General features: G+C 36.0%; 3 protein-coding genes across 5 annotated transcripts; 2 read left to right on the forward strand and 1 right to left on the reverse strand.

Moving 5' to 3' along the window:
- Positions 1–275: 275 nt before the first annotated feature.
- LOC114540137 lies at positions 276–2,032 on the forward strand. The gene is made up of 2 exons (XM_028560420.1): positions 276–359; positions 1,028–2,032. Exons 1-2 carry the CDS (start codon positions 357–359, stop codon positions 2,030–2,032), a joined length of 1,008 nt encoding a protein of 335 aa, XP_028416221.1. The 5' UTR covers positions 276–356.
- On the reverse strand, positions 1,972–6,844 carry LOC114540133. Its single transcript, XM_028560415.1, has 5 exons — positions 6,656–6,844; positions 5,781–5,821; positions 4,884–5,042; positions 4,083–4,272; positions 1,972–2,914 (listed from the first exon to the last, which is right to left on the reverse strand). Exons 1-5 carry the CDS (start codon positions 6,696–6,698, stop codon positions 2,145–2,147), a joined length of 1,203 nt encoding a protein of 400 aa, XP_028416216.1. The 5' UTR covers positions 6,699–6,844; the 3' UTR covers positions 1,972–2,144.
- A 2,565-nt stretch (positions 6,845–9,409) lies between these two features.
- LOC114540131 lies at positions 9,410–19,873 on the forward strand. 3 transcript variants are annotated; one of them, XM_028560414.1, is made up of 3 exons: positions 9,410–9,505; positions 17,428–17,602; positions 17,687–19,873. In XM_028560414.1, the coding sequence occupies exons 2-3, from the start codon at positions 17,476–17,478 to the stop codon at positions 19,339–19,341; spliced, it is 1,782 nt and encodes a 593-aa protein (XP_028416215.1). In that variant the 5' UTR covers positions 9,410–9,505; positions 17,428–17,475; the 3' UTR covers positions 19,342–19,873. The 3 variants fall into 3 exon arrangements, with proteins under 3 accessions (XP_028416215.1, XP_028416213.1, XP_028416214.1); XM_028560412.1 differs by having other exon boundaries at positions 17,428–19,873; XM_028560413.1 differs by having other exon boundaries at positions 17,468–19,873.
- The last annotated feature ends 4,423 nt before the right edge of the window (positions 19,874–24,296 follow it).

The following is a 24,296-nucleotide window of genomic DNA, read 5'->3' on the forward strand; positions in this document are numbered from 1 at the left end:
TAGTCTCGTTTTAATGTTACGACTTATTTCCACATTTATTGGTCAAAATTAAAAATTATTTTTCATGCATGTTTTGAAGAAGGATGTTTTGCATCTTTCCACGTAGCTTGTGAGAGTAAAACTTTAAATCCATCTAAAACTTTAAATCCATTTAAAACGGTAATGTTGTGACGTAATTATCGAAAGGCTCTATTATATATTGAGTTTAAGGAAATGTAAGGAAATATAATATTTTTATCACTGAAATTGGAAGTTCTAATTTTGGTACTGCTTGGCCGGCCTAAATTAATCCAAGTGAACTTCGTCGTTTTGTAATACCTGATTTGTTTCTCTGTGAAACTTTATTTATTTTTTAGATGGTGAGTTTTTCAAATTATAAATTGATTGTTATAAAGACAGCTATAAGATAAAGATGTCGTTGTTTCTGTATTGCCGTATATCTTATTTATTAAAATATGCACAGTTCTTTGCATATATATTGAATATTGCTCTGTCCTCATTGGACAATGTCAATTTTGCTTTAATATTGAATTCACAGGGAATTAAAAGATATATCCCTAAAGGAGAGTTCTATAAATTATATATTATATTGAAGCAACATCTATGGGGACTATGGCTTCTTTGCCTTCAATTAGAAGTTGTGTGAAGTAGCTTCACACACAGATTTGAATATCTAGTTACACATCTATAATAATGACTAGGGTCTTGCAGTATTGAATCAATTGATGTGAGCAGGAATGAGCAATGTTGTCTTGCCCTGTTGCCCACATTATTCAGTAAACTGAATGAAATCCCTGAGTAATTGCATGGATAATGAAACATTTAATTAGCTTATTATTGAGCTTTCATATATCTTTTAAATTGAGCTTTAGATATAGCCTTTCGTATAATACATTCTGCAAACCTTTTAGTTCATATTTATGACCACCATTATCTAGTGTTATATTTGTAGTTTTTGCCTATAATTGCATGCAAAATGGATATAAATTTTCATCTACATTTAATTGTTCTATAATGTGTTTTGCAGGCTAAAGGAGGAATTTGCAAAGTAAAGAGTTGCCAAAAATATGGGAGTTATCTCAAACGACTAGATGTACATCTAAAAAGAATTCACCCAACTTTATCAGCAAAAATGCACAGATATTTACCTTTGCCACCTACAATGACTGGTACACCAAATCATATGAAATACCGAAAGAAGGAGACTTGTAAACTATGTCAAAAAACACTGTTATTGTTACCACATCTGAAGAGGTGTCATAAAATATATTCAATGGAGGATTACAACAAACTACCATGTGCTAAAAAATGCAAATCAGATAGCAAGGTAACTAAAAAGAAAATAATCAAAGAAAACCCCCTCACTCCAGCAATACTACCTCATGTGAATACAGAAAATTCCAATAAAATGCAAAGAAGACTGGGTAAAGCATGGCAACATTTGAAGGGTGAGACCTCACTAAGGGATAAACATGTCATAATGGGAAAACAAACCACAAGTGAGCAATATTGTTGTACTGGTGGTGGAGTTCTGCCTAAATTGAAGTCAAAGCTAAAAAGAAATGAGACATCCTATAGCAAAAAAGAAATGCACTCTTTAAAAGAAATGGTTAGATACTTTGTCCATAAAATGTACCCTTACCAAGTTATAGCATTGGGATTGGTGGCAAGAAAGAATGGTTACAAAAGTAAATCTACTATTGCTTCTTATATGCATAAGACATGCATGAATAATATAGACATAGATGACTGCAAGCTTGCAATTGACTACCTGCAATATCTTTGTCCCTATTTTCGCTTTTGTGCATTGTTCAATTATCCTAAGTTTAAATGCATTTGCAATGGTGGTAGTTCATGCAAACCTCTCCCTAAAGACTTCAGGCTTTATTGCAAAAGAACATGTGCAAATTCTATGAACTGTGGATGTAAATTATTGGACAATTCCGCACATGCATGCATTGACTTTTTCTCTTGTAAAGTATGTGACAGATACTACAAAAGTACGGCAAAAGAAAGTTTTGTGAAACTTTAAGCTAATAACTTAATAACAATAGAGATGTTATGTTCGTATATTGTACTATATTTGTCCCTGTTTGCCACGATCAAACACTGTCTTTCATGAAAATGTGTATTGCAGACATCATTTATTGTGAAGGCAAAACTTCGATAATGGTATCGTTGAAAATTGGGGGTATCTTCCAAATGGAACCAGAGGAAAGCTTTGAATCACAAATATAGTACAATGGTCCATGTTCAGTTTTAACAATATTTTTCCCAAATATTTTGGTCTCATTTGACATCAATTGGTACACATGTTTTTGTGCACCACAACTATCCAACCAAAAGCCAGTTATTTTTGTAGTAGATTTTGAAGTCATTACAATATCCAACTTTCCAGGAAAATAGAAGAGCCAATACGGGTCTTTCGTTGCATTGTAAACAGGAAGAATAATTCCAGTGGCATCTAATCTATGTTGTATATTGGAACCAACAGCACACCAGGCATCTTGATCGAAATAACTTTTACAAGAAAGATACAAAATTAACCTTTCATTTTGATTTAAGGTTAAATCGATAACCTCAACATTTTCCTCTGAAGCTACCATTCCACCATAGAGAACATTATTTGCTTCTTTTTTACCCAGAATCTTGGAGAGAACCTGGCTTTTCCATTGCAGCTTTTTGGACATCATGAGAGTAGTTTGTTCTTCCTCTGGTTGGCAGTCATGTTGTGGTGGTGGTTGTTGTTGTTGTTGTTCTTCTTCTTGTCGTCGTTGTTGTTGCTCTTGTTGTTCATGTGGAAATTGTTCATGTGGAAGTTGTTCATGTGGATGCTGTTCTTCTGACTGCTGCTGTGGTTGTTCTTGTTGCTGTTTTTCAGGCAGTTGTTGCAAGCCTTCTTTTTCTTTATACTCTAAAATACATAGAAAATATCCCCAAATTTTAGGTAAAAATAATAACATCTGTTAAAAGCACATATACTAATTATACTTAGGCTCTTAGCAACTAAAGGGAGATTTTGAATGGTTGATTGGTTGATTATAACAGCGCACTATACGTTGTGTCCGGCGCTGTCCGCCCTAAAAGTACCCCCTATCGAAGTGAAGCTTTTGTTGCAATTTGAATGCATGGTCACGCACTGGTTTGTACTTTAAATATAACATAGTATACAGGGTGTCCCCAAAAAAGTAATTCTGTAAATATAAAGTTTGTTGGCTAAAAACAAGCCGGAAATTGGTAGACAGAGTGAGCTTCTGAAAAGTTGTCGCCTATAGAAAATCTGCCCTTCTGACTTCTGTAACCTACTAGAGTAACACACATTGTTTTTTTGTTTCTTGGCGATTGACTTCCAGTTTAATTTAGCTTCGTGGTTACCGAACATAAATACCCAAGATACAACAACGTCACTTAAATCTTTATGTTGACAAATATATAACTATCTACAGCGAAGACCTGATTAATACCAAATAAACAAATGCAAATACAAATTTGTCACAATTTGGGAAGGCTACCATACGTAGTGAAATCACTTGCATGATGAACAGTTTATATATTCTAACAACCATGCAGTGATTTTGGTGGAAAACACATTAAATTAACCAGCAATTTGTCTCTTAAAGCATCATTTTCGCCTCTTAAGTTTGGCGCAGAAATTACCTTCAACCCATTTTATAGAAATGACCTTCTATCCATTTTCTTCCACGTTGAAAGAAAATTTAGAAGAAATGTTTAACATTGTTTTTGTTGAAAAAAAGAAGTCAAAAATCTTCAAAAGGAATCACACATAGATTTATTCACCCTTGCGTACTCCCGGGCGCTCTCAGGCTCTCAGCTGCTCCCGGGCACTCTCGGGCGGTATTAAGGACTTTCACAGGAAACTCGAAAGGGGTGCAAAAATTAAAAATGCACAAAATAACCTAAGAGGACCATTGTTCATCACAAGCTGTCTGACAATGTAGTTTTTGCTCCAAAGCCAAGGAATTTTTGAATTTACTTTATCTTTGGTGTGAGGTGCTAGCAAATAGAATAGGAATAATATTGTATTGCACATATGCTTGTCCGTCATAACATTTCGTATTTACCTTCAATGAATTTTCTAAATAAATTGAGTGCTACTCGACCACCTTCGGAAGTCTCTATGGTACTTTTGTTTCCGATGAAAGAAACTCCAGCTCCTTCCGTTCCATAGAAAGTTAACGTATCGCCACTTCCATGCTTGTGATGCATTAAAATGACAATATCACAGTTGTTGTGGATGTTCAGAATATCAGCCTAAATGAAAAACAGCGAAATGTGATTTTGCTTTATATAGTAACACAATAATACTCTACACTATATACTGTATAGCTATGTAAATTGTTCAAATTTGATTAGATATAACTACAGTGGAATTAGTTTTTAACAACAGGAGAAATTGCAATTATCACTCGTTCTTCGGATTCGTACCCTTTTATAGCCTTCGAGACACTAAGGGGCTGTTTACATGGTCCCACTTAGCCGGGATTTAACGAAGCATGAGACGACATTGAGGCATTGAAATGAGTATATAACATAATATCATGTGCTTGTTTGGTTTCATAAAGACTTATTTCAATACCTCATAACAATCTCACACTTCGTTGAATCTCGGGTAACCAGGCTCATGTAAACAGCCCCTAAAAAATAGAGGATCTGCACAGTCATGTGACAACTTCCTAAACTCTTGGAAGTGAAACCGATAAAACTGGCTGTTCAACTTATTTTGCATGTGCGTCATACGCAATATCCTCACTACAATCATTCTTCACAGCTTCACTTCCAGGACATGACTGTGCAAAAATTCTAAATTGCACTCAAATCATACTTTGAGATATCCCAGCTTGGACGCTGTACTGTAAACATACTCGTTTTTCCATGTGCTTCCTTTGTTGCGTAATGTTCGGATTGCTCATATTTTTTAAAGCATCCAAATTCTTCTCTTTTGTTGGAAACCTCAAAGAACAACCTTGGTTCTTGCAAACCTTTTTTGCAATCCCTTGTTCCAGTCCACACCCAGAGCATCTCTAGGTATATATAAATTCAATTATGATTCTTTTATTTTAATTAGTTGGCAAGTGTAGTAAGAGAGGGGGTTTAAATACCACATCTATTTATTTTATTTTTGGGTTAGCTAAAAACTTACAAATAAGGAACTGCATGTTACCTAAGAACTATTTGATAAAAATACACTGTTCATTTTCAGGTAATGTTGGCAAACTGAGCACAATAATCACGTGCCACTAAATGGTTTTACACAACATTTGCTGTTAGTCATTAGATAAAATCACAGCCCTTGTATATGAAACATGAGTGGTAAAGAATTACTTCATTTCAGGTAAGAATGCCAATGGCAGTTGCAGGTGACTTAACACACTAATTTGCATTGCTCAATGATATGCCTAATTGTACTTTAGTTGTTACAGCTAAATTCATCAAAACCTAAGTCTGTCTGATCATGATTTTGAAAAAAACCCCACTCTTGTTCATATCTTGTAAAATACTCTTGTGTTAGACAGAGTCAATAAGTAGCTGCATGTATTTTAAAAGCCAATAAACTTGATAATGCATACATAGGTTTTGGGGGCAATGGTACATGTTGTGCTATACTAAATTTACTTGGGTAATTTTAAATTGGGTAATACTCAATTTTACCCAATGCAAATCTGAGAAAGACTGCACACACTGTACAGTTGCATACTAGACTTGCTTGGCACTTAGCTGGATTTCATCAGTCGTAGCAAATTAACATAATAAAAACTTACTTTCATCCCTTTTTTAAGACAGGTGTTGACTGTAATTGAATCTAAAAAAACATTTATATTTAATGTGGAAAATAAGTTTGTTATGAACGATTAGTGTAGATTCACCATTTTGCTTCAAAAAAGATTATTGGGGTCTTAGGGATCATATATAAAGTTATTTATGAAATTATTTTCCATTTGCATGCAAAATATACAAAAGTTCATAGTAGCCGTAACATTTTTAAGCTTAATTGCTCGGTAGTAGCTGTAACATTTTTAAGCTTAATTGCTCTTCAGTAATTTGTCTTTTGCTTATCCCTTAAATTGCAAATAACAAGGGAATCTTAATCTAATATATTAATTGCCATTACATTCAGAAACCGTAAATTAAGAAAAATTTGATGGTCAAATAATTTATATTGTCATTGATAACTTAGGAAGGAACAGTATATACATAATAGAGGATCATATGTTTGCTAAACATCCACAAATTTGAAATTTCTGATCGCAGTCATTCACAGAGGTATTGGTATAAACGTATAAAAAATATAATCTGTGGCGTTACTACACGAAAATTGCACTTGGCACCACGGAACACAGTATATAAGTGCTGACATTCTGCGTTAAGACTGAACTTCTATCTACTAAAACGAATGCTAATAACGATATTAAATTATATAAAATCATCAGCTGTTAATAAATGGGCTTTTCTGACACTTCGCCGAGGATAGCCATCAATGATCAATCCATGCATTATTGTCTTAAAAATAACAACGTTTTATATCAGAAAGCTGAGTTAATATCACAATCTCGCTTTGTCACTCGTTAAAATACAAACAGCGGAATTAAAATGATAATGCTAAAATATTCAAATATGCAAATAAACGATAACTTACCCACGCACAGTGAACTTCCCGCGCATTCCTCGCTTTCCGCCATCTTGCTCGCGCTACATTAATTTAATCACCAGGCTGTATCGCCAATGGGCGCACTCGGCCACGCGTCGCGAAATTATTGTTTTAGTAATTTCGGATGTGTTTAAGAATTTATTGATATAATAAATTTAGAAGTGGAGCTCATGTTGCCCTTTTTCCTTGCATCCTCTTAGGGTTTGTCAGCACTGCACAATGCAATGGAAACTTACTTTGCAATTAAAACATGTGGTGTTCAGTGACATAGCCAGAACGATAATTAGGGTCTTAGGGCCATATTCATATATTCCAGATATGCAGGATTAATTTCCTTTCAAATCAATTGTCTTTACAGTCTGTTAACGTTCTAACGGATCCTAAGGCTCACATCAGTATGATAGCACACCAGCTCTTACACTATATTTTGCCCGCTGCCGATTGGTAGGGATGGAGACGGTATCCGAGCGAAACGATCGGGCTAGGGGTAAAACGGTGTTTCTTTTGAGTTTGCTGTTTTCGGCGCAGATAATAACTCTACGAACCATGCTATTTTAACGGTACCTCCTCCATCCTGTGATCAACTGTCACACGTGAGTCACTGAAGTGAAACCGTGGAATAAGCGATACGAACATCAAAGTACACACACACACACAAAAAAGAAAAATACCTGTAAATGTGGCGATCATTAATGAATTTACCTTTAGCCCAAACACCAATTCAACGACCAAAACGGGTGTGAAAAGAACTGTGCTTAATCCTGCAAAACAAACTAACAAAAAAAACCCAGAGAGATTAATAAGACGCTTCTCCCGTAGAATTCACAACATCGCGTGAAGTCGTTTGGGAAAAGGGAGGGATGGGTGACGCAAACAACTAACAACTCGATCAGGCAAACTGGGCTCATATTTATACTCACCGGAGGGGGCAAGTAACCGACCGGACCAGCGTCCTAAGACCCGAGACACTACGATACGATGACCCGTATAACATTAACTTCCTTTATTATTTAATAATAAATACATTTAACATCATAAATATATGAATATGGGCCCCCCAATTATCAATGCTGGCTACGCCACTGGTGGTGTTAGATTAATTTGTATTGATATATGAAGGTATGACTAGTATGGTATATGTGCATCCTCCTTGGTGGTATGCAATTATTGCACTTTTTATCACAATTTGTAACCGGCCTGTATCACTATATATACTGAGCCTGGCAAAAGGCTAACAATATCAATGATGCATTGTTTTTTTTTGCTTTGAAATGATTGGCCTGATTTACACAAACCCGGGTAAAGACACCTTTTTAATACCTGTTAGCCAATTATTTAAAATAGTCATCACTTCTGAAGTTTTCAGGGCTTTTTTGTCTGTAAAAATAAAAACAAATAGTTGACAAAATGCACGATTTCACATAAAAAAGTGTTTGAATGAGTTTATGTTACTTTCATTTATAACAATTGCCAGCCCTAAAGATTTCCAAAAAACAAAGGATGTGCACAAAGAAACGGTTTATAATAATATAAGAAGATATAAAATAATAATAGAAAATAGAAAATCAGTTTTCAGCTTCAAAAAGATGGCGGCGAAAAATGACGAGCCGGTCCTCCAGAAATTGCAATATAGCTCAGTGACCTCACGCCATGGCAGTGAATTCAAAAGAACTGGAAGGCTACCTCCTGATTAAAATAGCCAAAATCATATTGAAGCCAAATTTTACCTCCAGACACGCGTGTTTTACCTCCAGACACGCGTGTACATGTTGCGAGACATTCTCGCGAGGGCCTTTTCAGGAGTGAACATAAGGAAAACATGAACTGTTTAGCGGCGAAGTTACATTCGTTCGGATTGTTCGTTTATTTTAATGATTTAGGCTATAATTTTGTAATCAATGCCGATTAAAGCATACCTCGAACCGCGGCGTGGTGAAATTATAAGGGAAATGTAAACAGTTTGTTCGAAAACGATCACTACTTCAAAAAGGTTTGCAGGCAACAAAACAAAAAATATATATTTTGTTGTTATGTGCTCATAAAACATATAAAAAAGAAAATTTAGCTGTAGTTTGTTGTTAAATAAATATTGTTAGAATGTTTTCTCGTAGGTTTCAGAGGAATTAAATTGATAAACAATGAAATTAAGTGAATTCACACAAATACTTTTGAATTGTCCCGGCTTCACTCCTCGTTCAACGTTTTTCATAAGAAAGGGCAATTTAATTGCGAGTTTGATACAGATAAATTTAGTATACTTTACTCTGTAGTTTTCACGGATGCTTTTATCGTAAAAATCCTGTGCAAAACGCACTTGATGTTCTCTAAAAGATGTTTTTAGTGCTTGCATGTTGAAGTACTATTTTTGAAGTTTCTTTTTGAAGTTATTTTTGAATTTATGTAATTTGTGACAAATGCTTCTCTAATTATCATTCATACAAAATTACCTGTATTTCACCGTAGGGGGTATGGTATCTTGGTAACTATATCTTGGTTCGCTAAATATATTTTTGAAGTCAGGAGACTCTACGTAACAACATACTTTGAATTGAGTGCAACAGTGGCAATAGACAGAAAAAAATTTTGGTATTGGACCCCCTAACTGATGTGATTTATGCGCTACTTGTGTCCCACCCATCCCCACACGGGAGAAGCGTAACAAAAGAATCACGTGACCAGCCTTGACCATAGTCTTTGCCGCAGCGTGGGCCTTGGAGCGTAGGTAAAAGAGCCTGGCTTGCGAGCAATGCGAGGTTGGTAACGACCATTACAGATGAGATCTAAAAGAATTAATACGTGCATCTCGAATTGGTCAGTATTTAAAAACTTCGGTAATCGGTAAGTGCATTATAGTACGGTCGATTGATATACATTGTAGTAATAAATATCTGCTGAAATATCTGCTGAGATATTAATATTACTAGTGTTTAGAGAGGATTGTTGATAGATCGTCGTTGTTTGCTTTAATAGTACACGTTTGTTGGCAAATTTCGTACTCGAAAGCAAGTTTAAACGACTACGAGTTTTGGCTGATGGCGTAAGTAAACAACGCGCCAGAATGACGAATCTCGTAGTCGTTCTCGTTGTCACTGCTAATTGCTAAAACTCTCTAATAACAAAATGCCATCGCCGGTGTTGCAGATAGTCACAGCTATCTCAAAATATATAACCATACTAAAATGACATGATACATGGGGACAGAATATACCTGTGTAATAATATATTTTTTGGCAAATTTAGGCTTTTTGACTATAGCAATATAAACCAGCTTTAAAATTATATTGACCTACCTATTACCAAATAATTATATTATGTAGTATTGTAACAATAATAGCCTTAACATTATGGTGCAATATCATGCTAATCCTGCTGTTTATATGTGTGATGATTATGATATTGTATTAAAGTGCAGATAGAATAATGCACTATCAAACATTGAAATTGACTCTAAAAGTTGGGCTATACACATATACAATAAAATGCAACCATAATGTATGTTATCAATGACCACTGATATTTAAAGTGTCTAACCAAAGACAAAGGTGTTTAAAAAGTAAAAGAGGAAACTCTATTTTTTAGGTTTATTTCACTAGGTATGATAAATTGAAAAACATTTTATTATCAACTTACATTTGTTGTATGGTGAAGCAAAATGAGAAATGCATTTATAAGGTGTTTACATACCGCCAGGCATAAATTAACAAAATTCTGTTATTCTGTTGTTAAATGACTATTTAAGGCTAATTGAGCCTGCAAGACATTACTGCTAGTTGACAAACATTACAAAAAAGTCCAACCCCTTTAGGAGATACACCAAATAAAACTAATTAACAATTGAATTAATGAATTCATTCTACAAAATTCTTCAGGCTATTAAGCCAGTTATGTATGATATTGGACACACAATATTTAGACAACCCCTAGCCATATTAAACGAAACACACCATGAAGCAGATGAGTTGGCTGCTTGATAGTCTTTTTTATGAGTTCATTATAAATGGGTGATAAATTCAATGTTGTAGTTAATTAAGAAGGAAATCAAAGCAGTTGGCCCATTTTTTTTTTGCTATATTTGTGGTCTGTGCATGCAAGTGTTAATTGCAATTAATTTATGTAAAACATGCAAAAAGGGCGGGAAGTAATTAGTGCTTCCTGGTGGGTGGGTGTCTTATAATGTAGGCATGGTAAATGCAAACATCAACTACTTCCCCATGATAATTTCCTTTTTATTCCATTTTTATTTTACAAACTGTAATATTCTACCTGATTTAATGTTAGATTGTTTCAAAAGACAATGGATTTTAACACACACATTTCATAAAGTAAACTACAAAATACAGCCATATTGGAAGCACACGCTACTTCCACTTAACTTCCTTAAACTTCCTTAATAAACACTACACAAACAGTTGATGCTTGTTGGTTGTGTCATTAAATTATTTAATTTAATTCATTAATATAAAAAAATGGAGTTTAGTCGAAGGTTTTTTTCGATTTTCATGTGTGAGAGAAATCTGTTGGAGTCTATAAAATGCCTGCTTAAGCCCAATGCAGCCGAACGACGGTTTGATGTTTACTTGGATGTTATGACAATTTTTGTACGAAATTGTGGAAATATGGTCAGACAAAAATGAATCTATTTGAGTAATTTTATAATGTATCATTTTTTTATTATTACTACAATGGGTAGAACCTCTGACTGCTCTCTTTATTTCACCTATAAGAGCTGCTCGTTTGGATGCTACCGAACCATGTCCCAGGGTGTAATACATTTTCTATGGATAGGTTCAATAGAGCGCTGTATATAGAGAATGTTTTATCCAGTGGATTAAACGTAACTAAAGTATCTAAAAAGGGCAATTGATTGTTTCTGGGTAACTCCAGCGTAAATTTGATAAAGTCTATAAAGTCTAAATTTGATAAAAAGTATTAGCTTTTTCAAAAAGTCGATCGGCCGTGAATTATTTGGATACCAGGAAAGCAAAATAATCGTGATGTAGCGTTTAACAGGGGCGGATCTAGGGTAAGTCCAGTCAGTCGCGCGACTTACGTATTTTTGGCAGTAAAAATGATAATTAAATATTCAAATTTATCTTGAAATATGAATAATTAACCCTTTCAAGATTGTAATAAGAATTAAAATCATAGTCCAGTTACAGCGTTCAGTTTCAAAAAAGCAATATTCTTTCATCCAGAGCAGCGGTAAAATGCAAAAAACTCGCAGAATCGGGTTGGTCAGCCGGCTCATTTGATTGGTCGATAAGCCATTTGGACTTATCTCGACTGATTTGTGGGGTGGCCGGACTGATTTGCATCCTTAAAGTGCCTATATCACTTGTGGGATCTTTACGGATTTGAATAGAGCTTTAAAAATTAGTTTATAAGTTCTCCAACCCTTTTTGATATAGTTAAATAGTTTCGGAGATATTTACATCTAAACATGACGATTTGACTAAATTTCCGTCGTGCTCGGGGGCCTGGGACTCAGGAACCGAGTTCTTGTCAAACATAATATAATCAATCGTAATTTTACTTCGATCTTCCAATAACGTAAAATATTTTGAGAAAAACTCGCCCAGTTGCTCAGCCATACACAACGCATCATTCCTGCATTTTTTTCTTCAAAAGCGCAAACTATATCGCCAGTGAAACTTTTTATGTTTACATTATAAAAGACGGCGTGTTTGCAAATCATTCCTGAGTCCCAGTCCCCCCAACCGACGTATTTTCGAAACTATTTAATTATATAAAAAAAGGTTGTAGAACTTATAAACTAATTTTTCAAGCTCTATTCAAATCTGTAAAGATCCCACAAGTGATATAGGAACTTTAAGGGGGCCAAATCAGTCCATTTCTTGCATTGCGATTGGTCAGTTTGAATTTACCGGACTTATCTCGACTGATTTCCGGGGTGGCCGGACTGACTTGAACTTTAAACGGGGTTCGATTGCTCTGTCTTCAGGATGATAAAATTGCAAAATTGCAAATTGCAAACGAAGCCAGGCTCTTTACTTCCAATATTCCGTTATACGAAGGATTACAACTTTATTGTTGGAAAATTGTGTTAATTCGCGGACATTCGAAGCAGGATTTTACAAAAAATAATTGGCTCTTGATAAACTTTATCGTGGAGCAGCGATTTCATGCGAGCAATTTGTTGATATTAGACTTCAATAGACGAGGGAATTAATCACGATATCCCTGTTGAACATGAAAACTAAGACTGTGTTGGTAAGAGAAACATTTAAAATGGATATAATATAAGAAATATAGCAATATGCCTAAAAATATAATGATTTAGGAGTGTTCCATGTGACAAGTTCGTTCACAGTTATTGATTTCATGCCGCTTTGTTGTGTATAAACCTGATCAATTATCAATATAGTTTATACAGAGTGTATAAAAAAAAAACGCAACCACTTAATATTCTAAAATTCATATTGTTCATAAGCTCAATAGATTTTATGCCCCTGGGATTTTAAAATGGCTTCTAATCGTACATTTCAACTGCTAATAGTCAAATCAGCTAAACTAGTAATTGTGCAGCTAACAACCGAACAACGAGTTTTTATTGTCGTGCATGATAACTTGAATGCTAACTGTCGACCTTGTAAAATAAATTGTAAATAAAATTTTACTCGTTAAATACTTTCAATTCAGATCGTTGGTTTACGCACCCGACTTTGTTTACCGACGATTGTGCCGCTAGAATATGATCAATACAAGCTTTCTCGCATTCCAGGTGCCAAACGTCTTTTGTGTTGTAGAACAAAGAGGATATTCATGAATATTAAGTGGTTGCGTTTTTTTTATACACCCTGTATATCATAATCTTCCTAGTTCGTATGCTCATAATATTATGGTTATAAAACTTATCCCGTCGTAAAATGCACTAGAATGGATAAGCCTACTTACTCAACAGTCAACACTCGTTAGAGTGTTTGATAATTTGCATTATATTGAAGTTTGCGATGCATATTATAATAGTCGCGTCTATTTATAGCATATTATGTTTGTTATGATTACCTGGTTTTGTAAAGTTCTTGCACGCCTAATGCATCTTACGCGAAGCAATGGAAATATTTCTGTTTATTTTATTTGAGGATATTGTTTAATTTGTGTTAAATCAACTATTGCTATCATAAGGGGATAATATATGGGAGTACGAAGTTGTGTGTTTTGAAATATGACCCTCGCCAGCTCTGTTAATAAGCGGAATCTAGTATGTCTTTCCTGGGCATTGTGATGAACCCTAAAATGATCCGAAATAATCAAAATTCCGCTCTGCCGATTTGAAAAATTTTCTCAAAATTTCCCAATTTGGACTTATGTTTGAAAAATCCTAGATCCGCCCCTGGCGTTTAAGGGCTGCGCATCCATTAGTTTTCCCTAGAATTTGATTGTCTAGTACACTCCTTGTCAGTCTTTTTTTATAGAAATTTTCACTGAGGGGGGGGGGGGGGGCGGTAAAAGGCGAATGTTCGAATTACGCTTCTTTCGTATGCCTTAGTCAACGTGACAGAAGGCTCTGTCCTTTTCACAAAAATAACCGGTGCCTTGTATGGTTCTTTTTCGGAAGTTAGCCTTTACTTGTTTCAATATCCGCGGTAAGTTTGTCCAACTGTGCCTTTATATTACGCGTGTTATTTAGCGTAATTTCTACCACTGATGGTCTTTTTTTCACATCTTTCACAACACTGTGATAATCTTTGCTAATATTTACCGAATGTTTACCATTATCTTCGATAATCTTAGCTTTACTGTAAAAGACATTTTTAAAGCTTCGCTCTTTTCGAACTTTTTCACTCCTTTGCATTCAAGGACAATCGTTAATATATAATTAGAGTGCAAAATCTACTTAGGGGATCGATCCAGGGTACATTGAAAAGTCCACGTGGTACAGTGACACGTCCATTCTCATTGATTTATGGCTGTGACATCTTTCGCACATTTTTTTCTCGCTCCCCGTCACAGCTAACCCCAGCCAAATATAAATGCCTAATATGAATACATAAGAGATGCCTGCAGAGGAAGCTACTTCAGTAAAGGCTGGCTGAGGGCCTGTTTATATGATCCCGTCTAACCGGGACGGGATGTTTTCATCCCGCTTAGCCGGGAAACTCGCCTAGGCGGGATGGCGTGTTTATATGCAGTTCATTTTGTAGTGCAGGTTCCTTCGACGGCATGTTTTATTGTAGAAAACGAATATGCCAATATATACACATGTTCCTAATGTATGTTAATCGCGAATCATCCCGGCCAAGCGGGATGGAGTGTTTATATGGCAATTTCTCGTCCCGTCTAAGCGGGATCCCGGCAAGAAGTGCCGGGATCCCGCCTAGGCGGGATGGAAAAGTGATCATATAAACACTAATTAGAGTTTGTATTACAAGCGGGATCTCGGAAACTGTCCCGTCCCGGCTAGGCGGGATCATATAAACAGGCCCTGAGACTTTCTAGAGGTTTAAAGGGTCTTAATTTCGAGTGGTATTATACACACTTCATATTCAAGCCAGGAAGAGTTCATGGAAAAATGAGTCAACTATATAGGTCCTCCTGCAGGAATCGAACCTAAGCTTTTGCGATGCCGGTGCAATGCTCTTGCCACCGAGCTACAGAGGTAGCTGACAAGAGCAAGTGTGGTTAATGTGTATGTCATAGAATGCCGGGAATAGCTGAGGGCAAATCAAAAATGATTTTTGGCACTTCATTAGATGCACGAATATTCTAGAGGTTTAAAGGGTCTTAATTTCAAATGGTATGATACACACTTCAAGCCTTGAATTTGAAGTGTGTATAATACCACTCGAAGTGTGTATAATACCACTCGAAATTAAGACCCTTTAAACCTTTAGAATATTCGTGCGTCGAGTTAAGTGCCAAAAATAATTATTGATTTACCTATTACTCACCTATTCCCGGCATTCTATCATAATTATTATACACATTAACCACGCTTGCTCTTGTCAGCTACCTCTGTAGCTCAGTGGGAAGAGCATTGCACGGCATTGCAAAAGCGTAGGTTCGATTCCTGCCGGAGGACCTATAGCTGACTCATTTTTCCATCAACTGTTCATGGCTTGAATTTGAAGTGTGTATAATACCACTCGAAATTAAGATAATCGTGCATCGAGTGAAGTGCCAAAAATCATTATTGATTTACCTCACCTATCTGAGACTTTGATCACTTCAGTGCATGTGTCAAGGTATCTTACGGATACCTTACAAGCGATTGACAACTTTGTTCAACATGTAAGCAAAACAACAGTCTATTGTTCTAGATATTTCAAGTGAATATAATAAATTCAAGTAGATACTTTAGCACGTATCCAGTGTGATTGAATGTTAAGTGATGGATTGTGTTTTTTAATTAGCAGCATTTCGTAAATCAGTCGATCCATTTTCCCTTGACACTTTTTAAGTACTGAAAAGTCTTTAGTCAAGTTAATAGACCTTAGGACTACGTCATGATCTCTATGAACGTGTTAACATATTGACGATGAGCTCCGATAGTGTTCTTCTCTTCAAACAAGTGTCGAGTTGTGAGGCCGAGATATTCTGCATCGTACAGAGGACATGAATATGTGTAGACCAGACACTGTTGTTTGATCAGAGTAGGTTTTGATTCTTTCACTCCAGGAACATCATTGAGCTTGCGACTAGTATAAATGGGCTGTAGAGTTATTCCGATTCTTTTACTTGGATTGACGAGTTGTTTCCTTAAGACATCAGCCAACTTCTGGTCTTTGTATGGTAACACGACGCGCACAAACTCGTTTTCTGGTACAAAAGAGGGCAACCTCAAATCATTCGACTGTTTGGACCAGGGGTGGATCCAGCACTAGTGCACTAATTTGCATTACAAAACAAAATGGCTATTTTGAGCAGTTTTCTTGTGTCATGCAAATTAGTGCACTAGTGCTGGATCCACCCATGGTTTGGACTTATCGAAGGACAAGATTATAGAATCGATCAGTTCATTTGGATACCTCAGCTTGAAGAAAATAGACTTGAGTTTAGCACATTCAGTGTTGAAAAGCTCTTTACTTGATCATAAGCGATATGCACGATCCAACATCGTTTTTAGGAGCAAAGTTTTGTACCTTTGATCTACATGGCTGTGATAATCTAGTGAAAGACCAGTATTTGTTGGTTTTCTGTAAACGCTAGTACTCAGTTGACTGCCATTCTTTTCTATCTCCATCCCAAGAATCGGCAGCTTGTTCTTACTTGGAGACTGCAAGTCAATTAAGACGTTACGTTCAATCCGACTCGATACGTGCTAAAGTATTTACTTGACATTGTTACAATCACTTGAAATATCTAAAACAATAGACTTTTGTTTTGCTTATATGTTTATATATTTACTTATGTAAAATTCTATAAATTGTCCTGTCCTTGACGACGATGGGAAGATGTCATCGAAACGTCATTCCCAACGTTAGTTTTTTTATTAAACTTAATCTCTAAAGTTAACCTTGTAAGAAATTTAATTAATTTGTGGAAACCTAACTTGGAAAACTGTCTCTTTCTTGTTATTTTAAGAAACAATTACCCGTTTTTGGATAGCCAGATCCAAACACCTGGAAATGTTGTTTGAGTTTTTAAATCTCGAAACATTTAAGCGTGTTTTGATCTGTCCATCCAAACACCGAAATTATTAGGTATAATTGCTTAATGAGACATATATATTTAGTAAGTATTAATAACGGCGTATTGGTGAAAGTTGTCCTAGTTATCCTTTTTAAATTTTTTTCTAGGATGATTTTACTAAAATAGACATTCTCTCTGGCGTTTCAGAGTTTACTATGGCATCAAATAAAAAAGAGAAAGACAATTTCGAGTGTATCCTAGAAATTATGAACGTCCCCGTCATGGAGGGTCTTCGAGAAGTATTTAAACAGGAATGGGACAAACAGTATGGTGCCACGAAAGGTTTGTGGGATGATACTTGTATATCTGGAAACGAATTGTTTAATATGGAAGGCTCAATTCGTGCCGCAAAAACTTTTCTTCCAGTTTTCAGGTCCGGACGAAGAGCCGATTGGGATTGTTCGGCTTTATCATACGCTATTCTGTATTCAACAGCGCTTCAGCCCTATATTCCTGCTCATGTCAGAAATAACGTTGATGCGTTACGAATTCTCCGAAATAATCTGGCACACGTTATCTCAACACAGCATAAATTGTCCGACGTTGCTTTCGAAAATGTATACAGAAAGATAAAGCAAAGCTTTATTGCACTATCGCTTCCTACCGCAGACATAGAAAAAGTCCGGAAATCAAGAAATAAAAGGCATGGTTCTATTTGCACTGCCCGCTCAATACTTGTTATGACAATAGTCTTTTTAGCGACATCTTGGTTATTGGCTAAAATAATTTTTCGTAATAAATTATATTTTACGGTGCTCCCGCCAAACCCAGGTCATGCAATTGTCAATCGAAGTCAAATTGTGGACGGCATTCTTGACGAATTGAGAATTCTCTCTTCCCGTAATAATCGTGCGTTGACATATCTATATATTTCGGGCCCACAAGGGAGTGGTCGGTCTCAAATGGCTAGGTTAGTTGGTCAGCAGTATCTTGGAGATAGCACCAGTGGGTGGTTTGGCGACATTTCATTTGTGATGACTATCGACGGCAGGTCAATACTTCATGTCCTGAATTCATACGTCGAACTTGCATACCGCTTGAATTGCACTGAAAATGACGTTGATAGAATTTTTTTTTCAAATCAAAGCACTGGAGAAAAGGTAAAGAAAGTTCTCTTAGAAATTGAAAAGAAATTGGACGTCAATACTAAAATCACTTGTCTGATAATAGTACTAAATGTACTAAAGCTTGATGAAATAGTCCCATTCCTCCCTTCAATAAAAGATGAAAGTTGGCAAGGTGGTCAAGTGTTAATTACCACACAAAACATATCTGTGCCGCCAAATGATTCGTCAAGTGTCCATGTGTCGGTTAGACAAGGAATGCACCCAACAGAATCTATTACGCTTCTTACAGATCTTTCGGGGCTTTTTGAACATCGAGATTTAGTAAGTGAAGTTGCCAAAGAGTTAGATCATCAACCTCTTGCTTTGGTGTCCGCTGCGTTATACATGAAAAAACGTCGCGACAAGAAGATGCAAATAACATGGAAAGGTTATTTGCGGGAGCTGGATCAAGAGAAGCGAAACTTGGCGAAAATGAAACAGGGCGAATATACGAATGCCTTTTTTTCAACGATGTACGCGGCTGTTTCACTAGCAATCAGGTGGATTGGCGAAAATGACTCTGTTATGAAACACGCCTTCACATTCTTTTCCTTTTTGTCGCATGAACCCTTACCACTTTCTTCCGTGGGAGCTTTTACGCAGCATATCGATCGAGGCGCTTACAGCACGTACGAAAAAATTGAAGAATGCTCGCTTTTTCTCTCTTCAGAACATGGTGAATTAGTTTTAATATCTTTGAACTCAATTGTACATACAATTATCAATCTATATATTTCCAATTACGTGGAAAAAGATGAAAATCTTCCACGCATTGTGTTGCAATTTCTTGTGTTACCTGGATCGTCATTCTTGAATCTGTATTATGTCCCCCATCTGAAGTCATTTTATAAAGAAGCAAGTAGTCTTCCAACGCGTACGCGCGCTGGTCCCAAAGCTAAAGGATTTGAGATATAACATGGTTAGGCGTATGCAATACTTAGCTTTAATTTTAAAAGCAAGCAATGAAAACATTTTATTCAAGTACTATGAAGATCTATGTTTTCAGATACTTCGCACGTTTGACTAATTTTAACAATGCCATAGATCTCAGAAACTGTATGATTATATTATGCTACTAGCATAAAGCAAAATCTAAACTGTGCAACTACTGTAAAAAAAATTGTGTACAACCAATCGCAGCCAGCCGGACAATTTGTCCCGCTATGCTAATATTTTGGTGTTCTTGACATTAAAAACAATAAATTTCCAACGACATGAAGAATTATTATAAATGGAACTTTACCTAGCGGGACAAATTGTCAGGCTGGCTACGCCACTGTGTACAACACGACACCATTCTATCTCTTTGTATTTTAGTTTTACGATTATTCGCACCGGCAGACATTGAAAATAGGCCTGATTGCCAGTGGAGCTATATTATAATGAGAGTCAAGTCCAATTTTCAACAAAAACGATTTGTTTTAAAGCCCAGAACATAATTATGATGATATGTTAGCCTACAGAGCCCAGTTGTTCAAAGCTAGGTTAGCGCTAACCCTGGGTTAAATTTTACTCCTCTGTTTTGGTCTATATGTTTCTGCATTGTTTCAAGACTTTACAAAATAAGACTTTTATTGATCCCCAAATATTTATGAAAAAACATGTTCAACTTCGTAAACGAGCGTAAAAATTGATGTGAAAATTTGAGTTTACCCTGGCTTAAGCTAACCTCCTTTTGAACAACCGCCCCCAGTTTGATATCATAGCTATAGGTGTCTAAAATGCCTTGCATGCAATTAAATAAATTCAATGTAAAAATTGTATTAACTGGCGGTTAAGATTTAAATTACACAGTAAATTTGAAGGCGTAAAAATTACCACATATTGGAGTGAACATTACCCAAGTCGGTGTGGTAAAAAAAAGTGGGTAATATTTACGTCAAAACTGTGAGTTATTTAGCGCGGGGCTGTTTACCCTCTTTAATTGTGTAATCGAACGAGGCAACTTTATTACCTTTTCGTGGTATTCTGAGGGTTATACTTACTCCCAAAGTGGTGTAATTACGTTCGTTAAGTAACTATATTCTATCACCCCATGCAATGATCCAACAGTTCTGTTGTACCGGACAACAATAATTGCAATAAATGCTTATTCAGTTATATGCTTGCATTGTATAAAAAGGATGAGATGACCTATGTTTTTTCGTGAAGACTTGTTTGCCTGTCTTCCTTGTGAAATCTCTATAACGAAGACATACACCGTTTAACGAAAAAAAGTAAAAAAACTCTGGGAAACCAGGGTAAATTTAAAAAACTGGAGCCAGTTGTTCAAGCTAAGTTAATTTAACGCTAATCTTGGGTTCAATTTTAATCCACGGTTTTGGTTTAAGCATGAATTTGAACAGCTGTTAGTTTTAAAAGCTTTACAAAACACTGCGTTTTTCAGTCCAGAAAATATTCTGTCTAGAAAAAGATATTCAACTTTGTAAACAAGCGCTTGAAAAATTGATGTAAGGATTTGCTTTACCCCATGTGTTTTAATTAACTATGCATGGTTAAACCAGCTTTTGAACAACCGGCCCCTGGGGTAAAAGTACTAGGTGTAAAGTACGTTTGGGCAGAATTCACCCCATACGTTTGGGGCGTGCGAAAAAAATAATTAGTGATCTAAAATTAGTGCAAAGTTTTCATGCCCTGCATGTGATACCTAAGCAATAAGACGTTTGTTCCAACCTCAACATTTTGACTTATGCCAGTAAAAATATAATGAACTAGATTAAGCATTAATCAACAGGAAATTACTCAAAGTACTCAAGTTACGTTAGTCGCGGATATTGTCACTATTAAATCATAATTTTAGTTGCTCATGTAAACCGGGCGCGATTTTCTCACTTTAGTCTCTTTTCTTCGTCAAACAACTGTGACTACATTCACTACATCTATATGATGGCAACAATTTATCCCTCTTTTCATAAGAATAGCCAAAATAGTTGCGTTGTGAATGATGAAAATAAACCGCGGTGCAAATTATGTCTATAAGAAAACCAAAAAAATTTACCAATTTTATCGTCTATATTCTACAAAGTGGAATTACAATATCGATTATACCCGGAAGATACATATGGATTAGCCTACAATTACCTCTCCGCAAAAATGCATATAAGGTGAGTTTATTGATACTGTTCATGTTTAGTAAACAATTTGTTGTTTAGTTTTGATAGTTTAGTTTATGTCAGTTTGACAAAAGAGGAAATTAAATTATACGTTTACGTACAGATAACACACATAAATACACATAATTACACACAAAAAGTGTTACGACCAACAACAACAGGGCTAAACCCCAATATAAACATTGGCGAGTTGTTGTCGTTATTCCTTATGAACTGGACTATAGAATAACTGTATATTTCAGTAAATTTTAATATTTATAAAGTTGAGCTGGATACTGGAATTTGAAACTTTGGGGCTTAGGCAAACGAAGATTTTCACTAGTTCTTGATCAATAACTTTGATCAAATGAAGTGGCAAATGATAAATAATCTGTTGCTGTTTCACAGTTGCCAATTTCCCAGCATTGCTCACTTCATAGGCATTTAAAAGCTTATTCACAGGAAGTGTATGCAGTGCTTCTATTATGAACCAGGAGTCATTTATCTTCTTTTTCATAATCCACCAACCACACACAACCAGCTTTATAAATGGTTCCATAAATTGAAATCCATTTTGGCCTAAAAAGTTGCCCAAATTTTTAAAATTGTAGATTCATATAATTTATTGGTACTGTATCTATAATGTTGAGTACAGTAAGCAATGTACTTACATGGTTATGATTGTTGTGTCCATCAGGTTTTCTTTTAGCAGGTCATAAAATTCAAGATCATCAGCATTAAATGTTGAACCTAAGTATTTGTTCATGTCAACATTAAATCCAGTTTTTATTTATTTACATGCTTTGTCAATTATGACCAGTGATCCCTACAGAGCTTATTGCTCCATTAATAGGGTACCTAAAATTACATTATATATGCACAAACAACATTTACAAGATAATGGTTATTTCGCTGCCCTCATAGAGACAATCAGACATTGAACAATTTGTATTAGTTTCTTAATATAGTAATATGTTTCAAGAATATTACCAATTTGAACAGTGAAGGCTGAGAAGCTCATTAGAAATATTCTGAGGTCAGCGAATCAACCTCTACAGCACATTTTATCAATAAGTTTACATAACGGACGACATGAATGACATTTAACACAGATAGTTTTAAAAGATTGCGGAACATCAATGTTATATACCAGTTCAGTCATCTTATTATAATAATCCAATAAGTATGACTTAAATTGTCCAATGGTAACATCTGATCTACGTATATGTGGCGGTAGACTGTTGAAGATTCTAGGAGTTCTGTTGTAATAGCTATTTTGATATGTTAAGGTGTTTACTCTTGGTATGTTTATACTAACGCTATTCAATGCCTTGCTCCTTGTGACACGATTACTTAATTTAACTTCTATGTTTTGACTGTGTCTCATTTCTTTAAAGAAGTGAATTAAGTCCAGGTACTCATGCCAGTAGCTCAAAGGGAGTAGCCCAGTTTTTAGCAGCCGGTTTTTGTAGCTTGTTTTGGATCCAAACGGCAACGACAAGATGACTCTTGTTGCACGTCTTTGAACCTTTTCCATTTCAAGGATAAGAAAAACAGACTGTGGTGACCAGACTTGCGAGCTGTATGCAAATTGACTTCGTACAAAGGTCTTATATAGTGTGCAGCGGATACGAGGATCACTCAGGTTGTTAGAAGATCTTCTTACAAACCCCAGCATTCTGTTAGCTTTCATACATACAGCTGATACTTGGTGGTTCTATTTGAGATCTGAGGTTATAAGAACCCCGAGGTCTTTTTGCACAGTTCGATTTTTGATCATTGATGTGATTGAAGGATCGTGATTTGTCAGGTTGTAGCTTGATGGAACTAGCTTTCGATTTCTGGTCACAGTGAGAACACCGCACTTAGACTGGTTGAGGCTCATACGCCACGTCTGGCACCACTGATTGATTTCGTCGAGATCACTTTGAAGATTGTTAACGTCCTCTGTTGTTTGTATTGCACGATAACACTTGGTATCATCAGCAAATAGCGCTACCGACGATGAAGTCGCCTTTTGTGGTAGATCGTTCACATAAATAAGGAATAATAATGGACCAAGAATTTGAACCCTGAGGAACACCTGACAGCACTGGTATTGGTTGTGATGTTTTGCCTAGAACTGTAACTTGCTGATAGCGGTCAGTGAGATAGTTTTCAAACCAGGCCAGTAAGTTACCACCAACCCCAACGCTTTGTAATTTCTTGATGAGTAGTTTATGATCGACTCTGTCGAATGCTTTAGCAAAGTCTAGGTATAGAATATCCGTTTGAACTCTTTTATCTAGCGATTTGCCAATGTCATGAAGAACTTGGAGTAACTGTGATGTTGTAGACTTTCCCTTGAGAAAACCAAACTGGAGTTTATGCAGTTGGCAGGATAGATGGTTAATTAGTTGATCGTAGATACAACGCTCTAAGACTTTCGATACAATGGAGAGCAGAGAGATTGGCCGATAATTTGAGACTTCATGCTTTTGACCACTATTAGGAATAGGTGTTACATTTGATATCTTCCATTCCGCTGGTATTCTTCCTGTATGTAAGCTCTTATTAAATAGATCACTCAGCGATGACGAGATATAGGGTGCGCTGTATTTGAGTAACCTTGCAGGGATTTTATCTGGGCCTGTGGCTTTGCTGACATCAAGCGAGAGGAGAATACGTCTGACACCATCAGAGGAAATATGGATATCTGTAATTGGTTCACAGGCTGAGGTGATCAGAATTGGATGATTATTATACTCGTCCTGGGAAAGGGGAGGATTAAACATGGAA

Source organism: Dendronephthya gigantea, unplaced genomic scaffold (genome assembly GCF_004324835.1).
Source record: "Dendronephthya gigantea isolate DGI-Jeju-01 unplaced genomic scaffold, DenGig_1.0 000220F, whole genome shotgun sequence".
Classification (NCBI taxonomy): Eukaryota; Metazoa; Cnidaria; class Anthozoa; order Malacalcyonacea; family Nephtheidae; genus Dendronephthya; species Dendronephthya gigantea.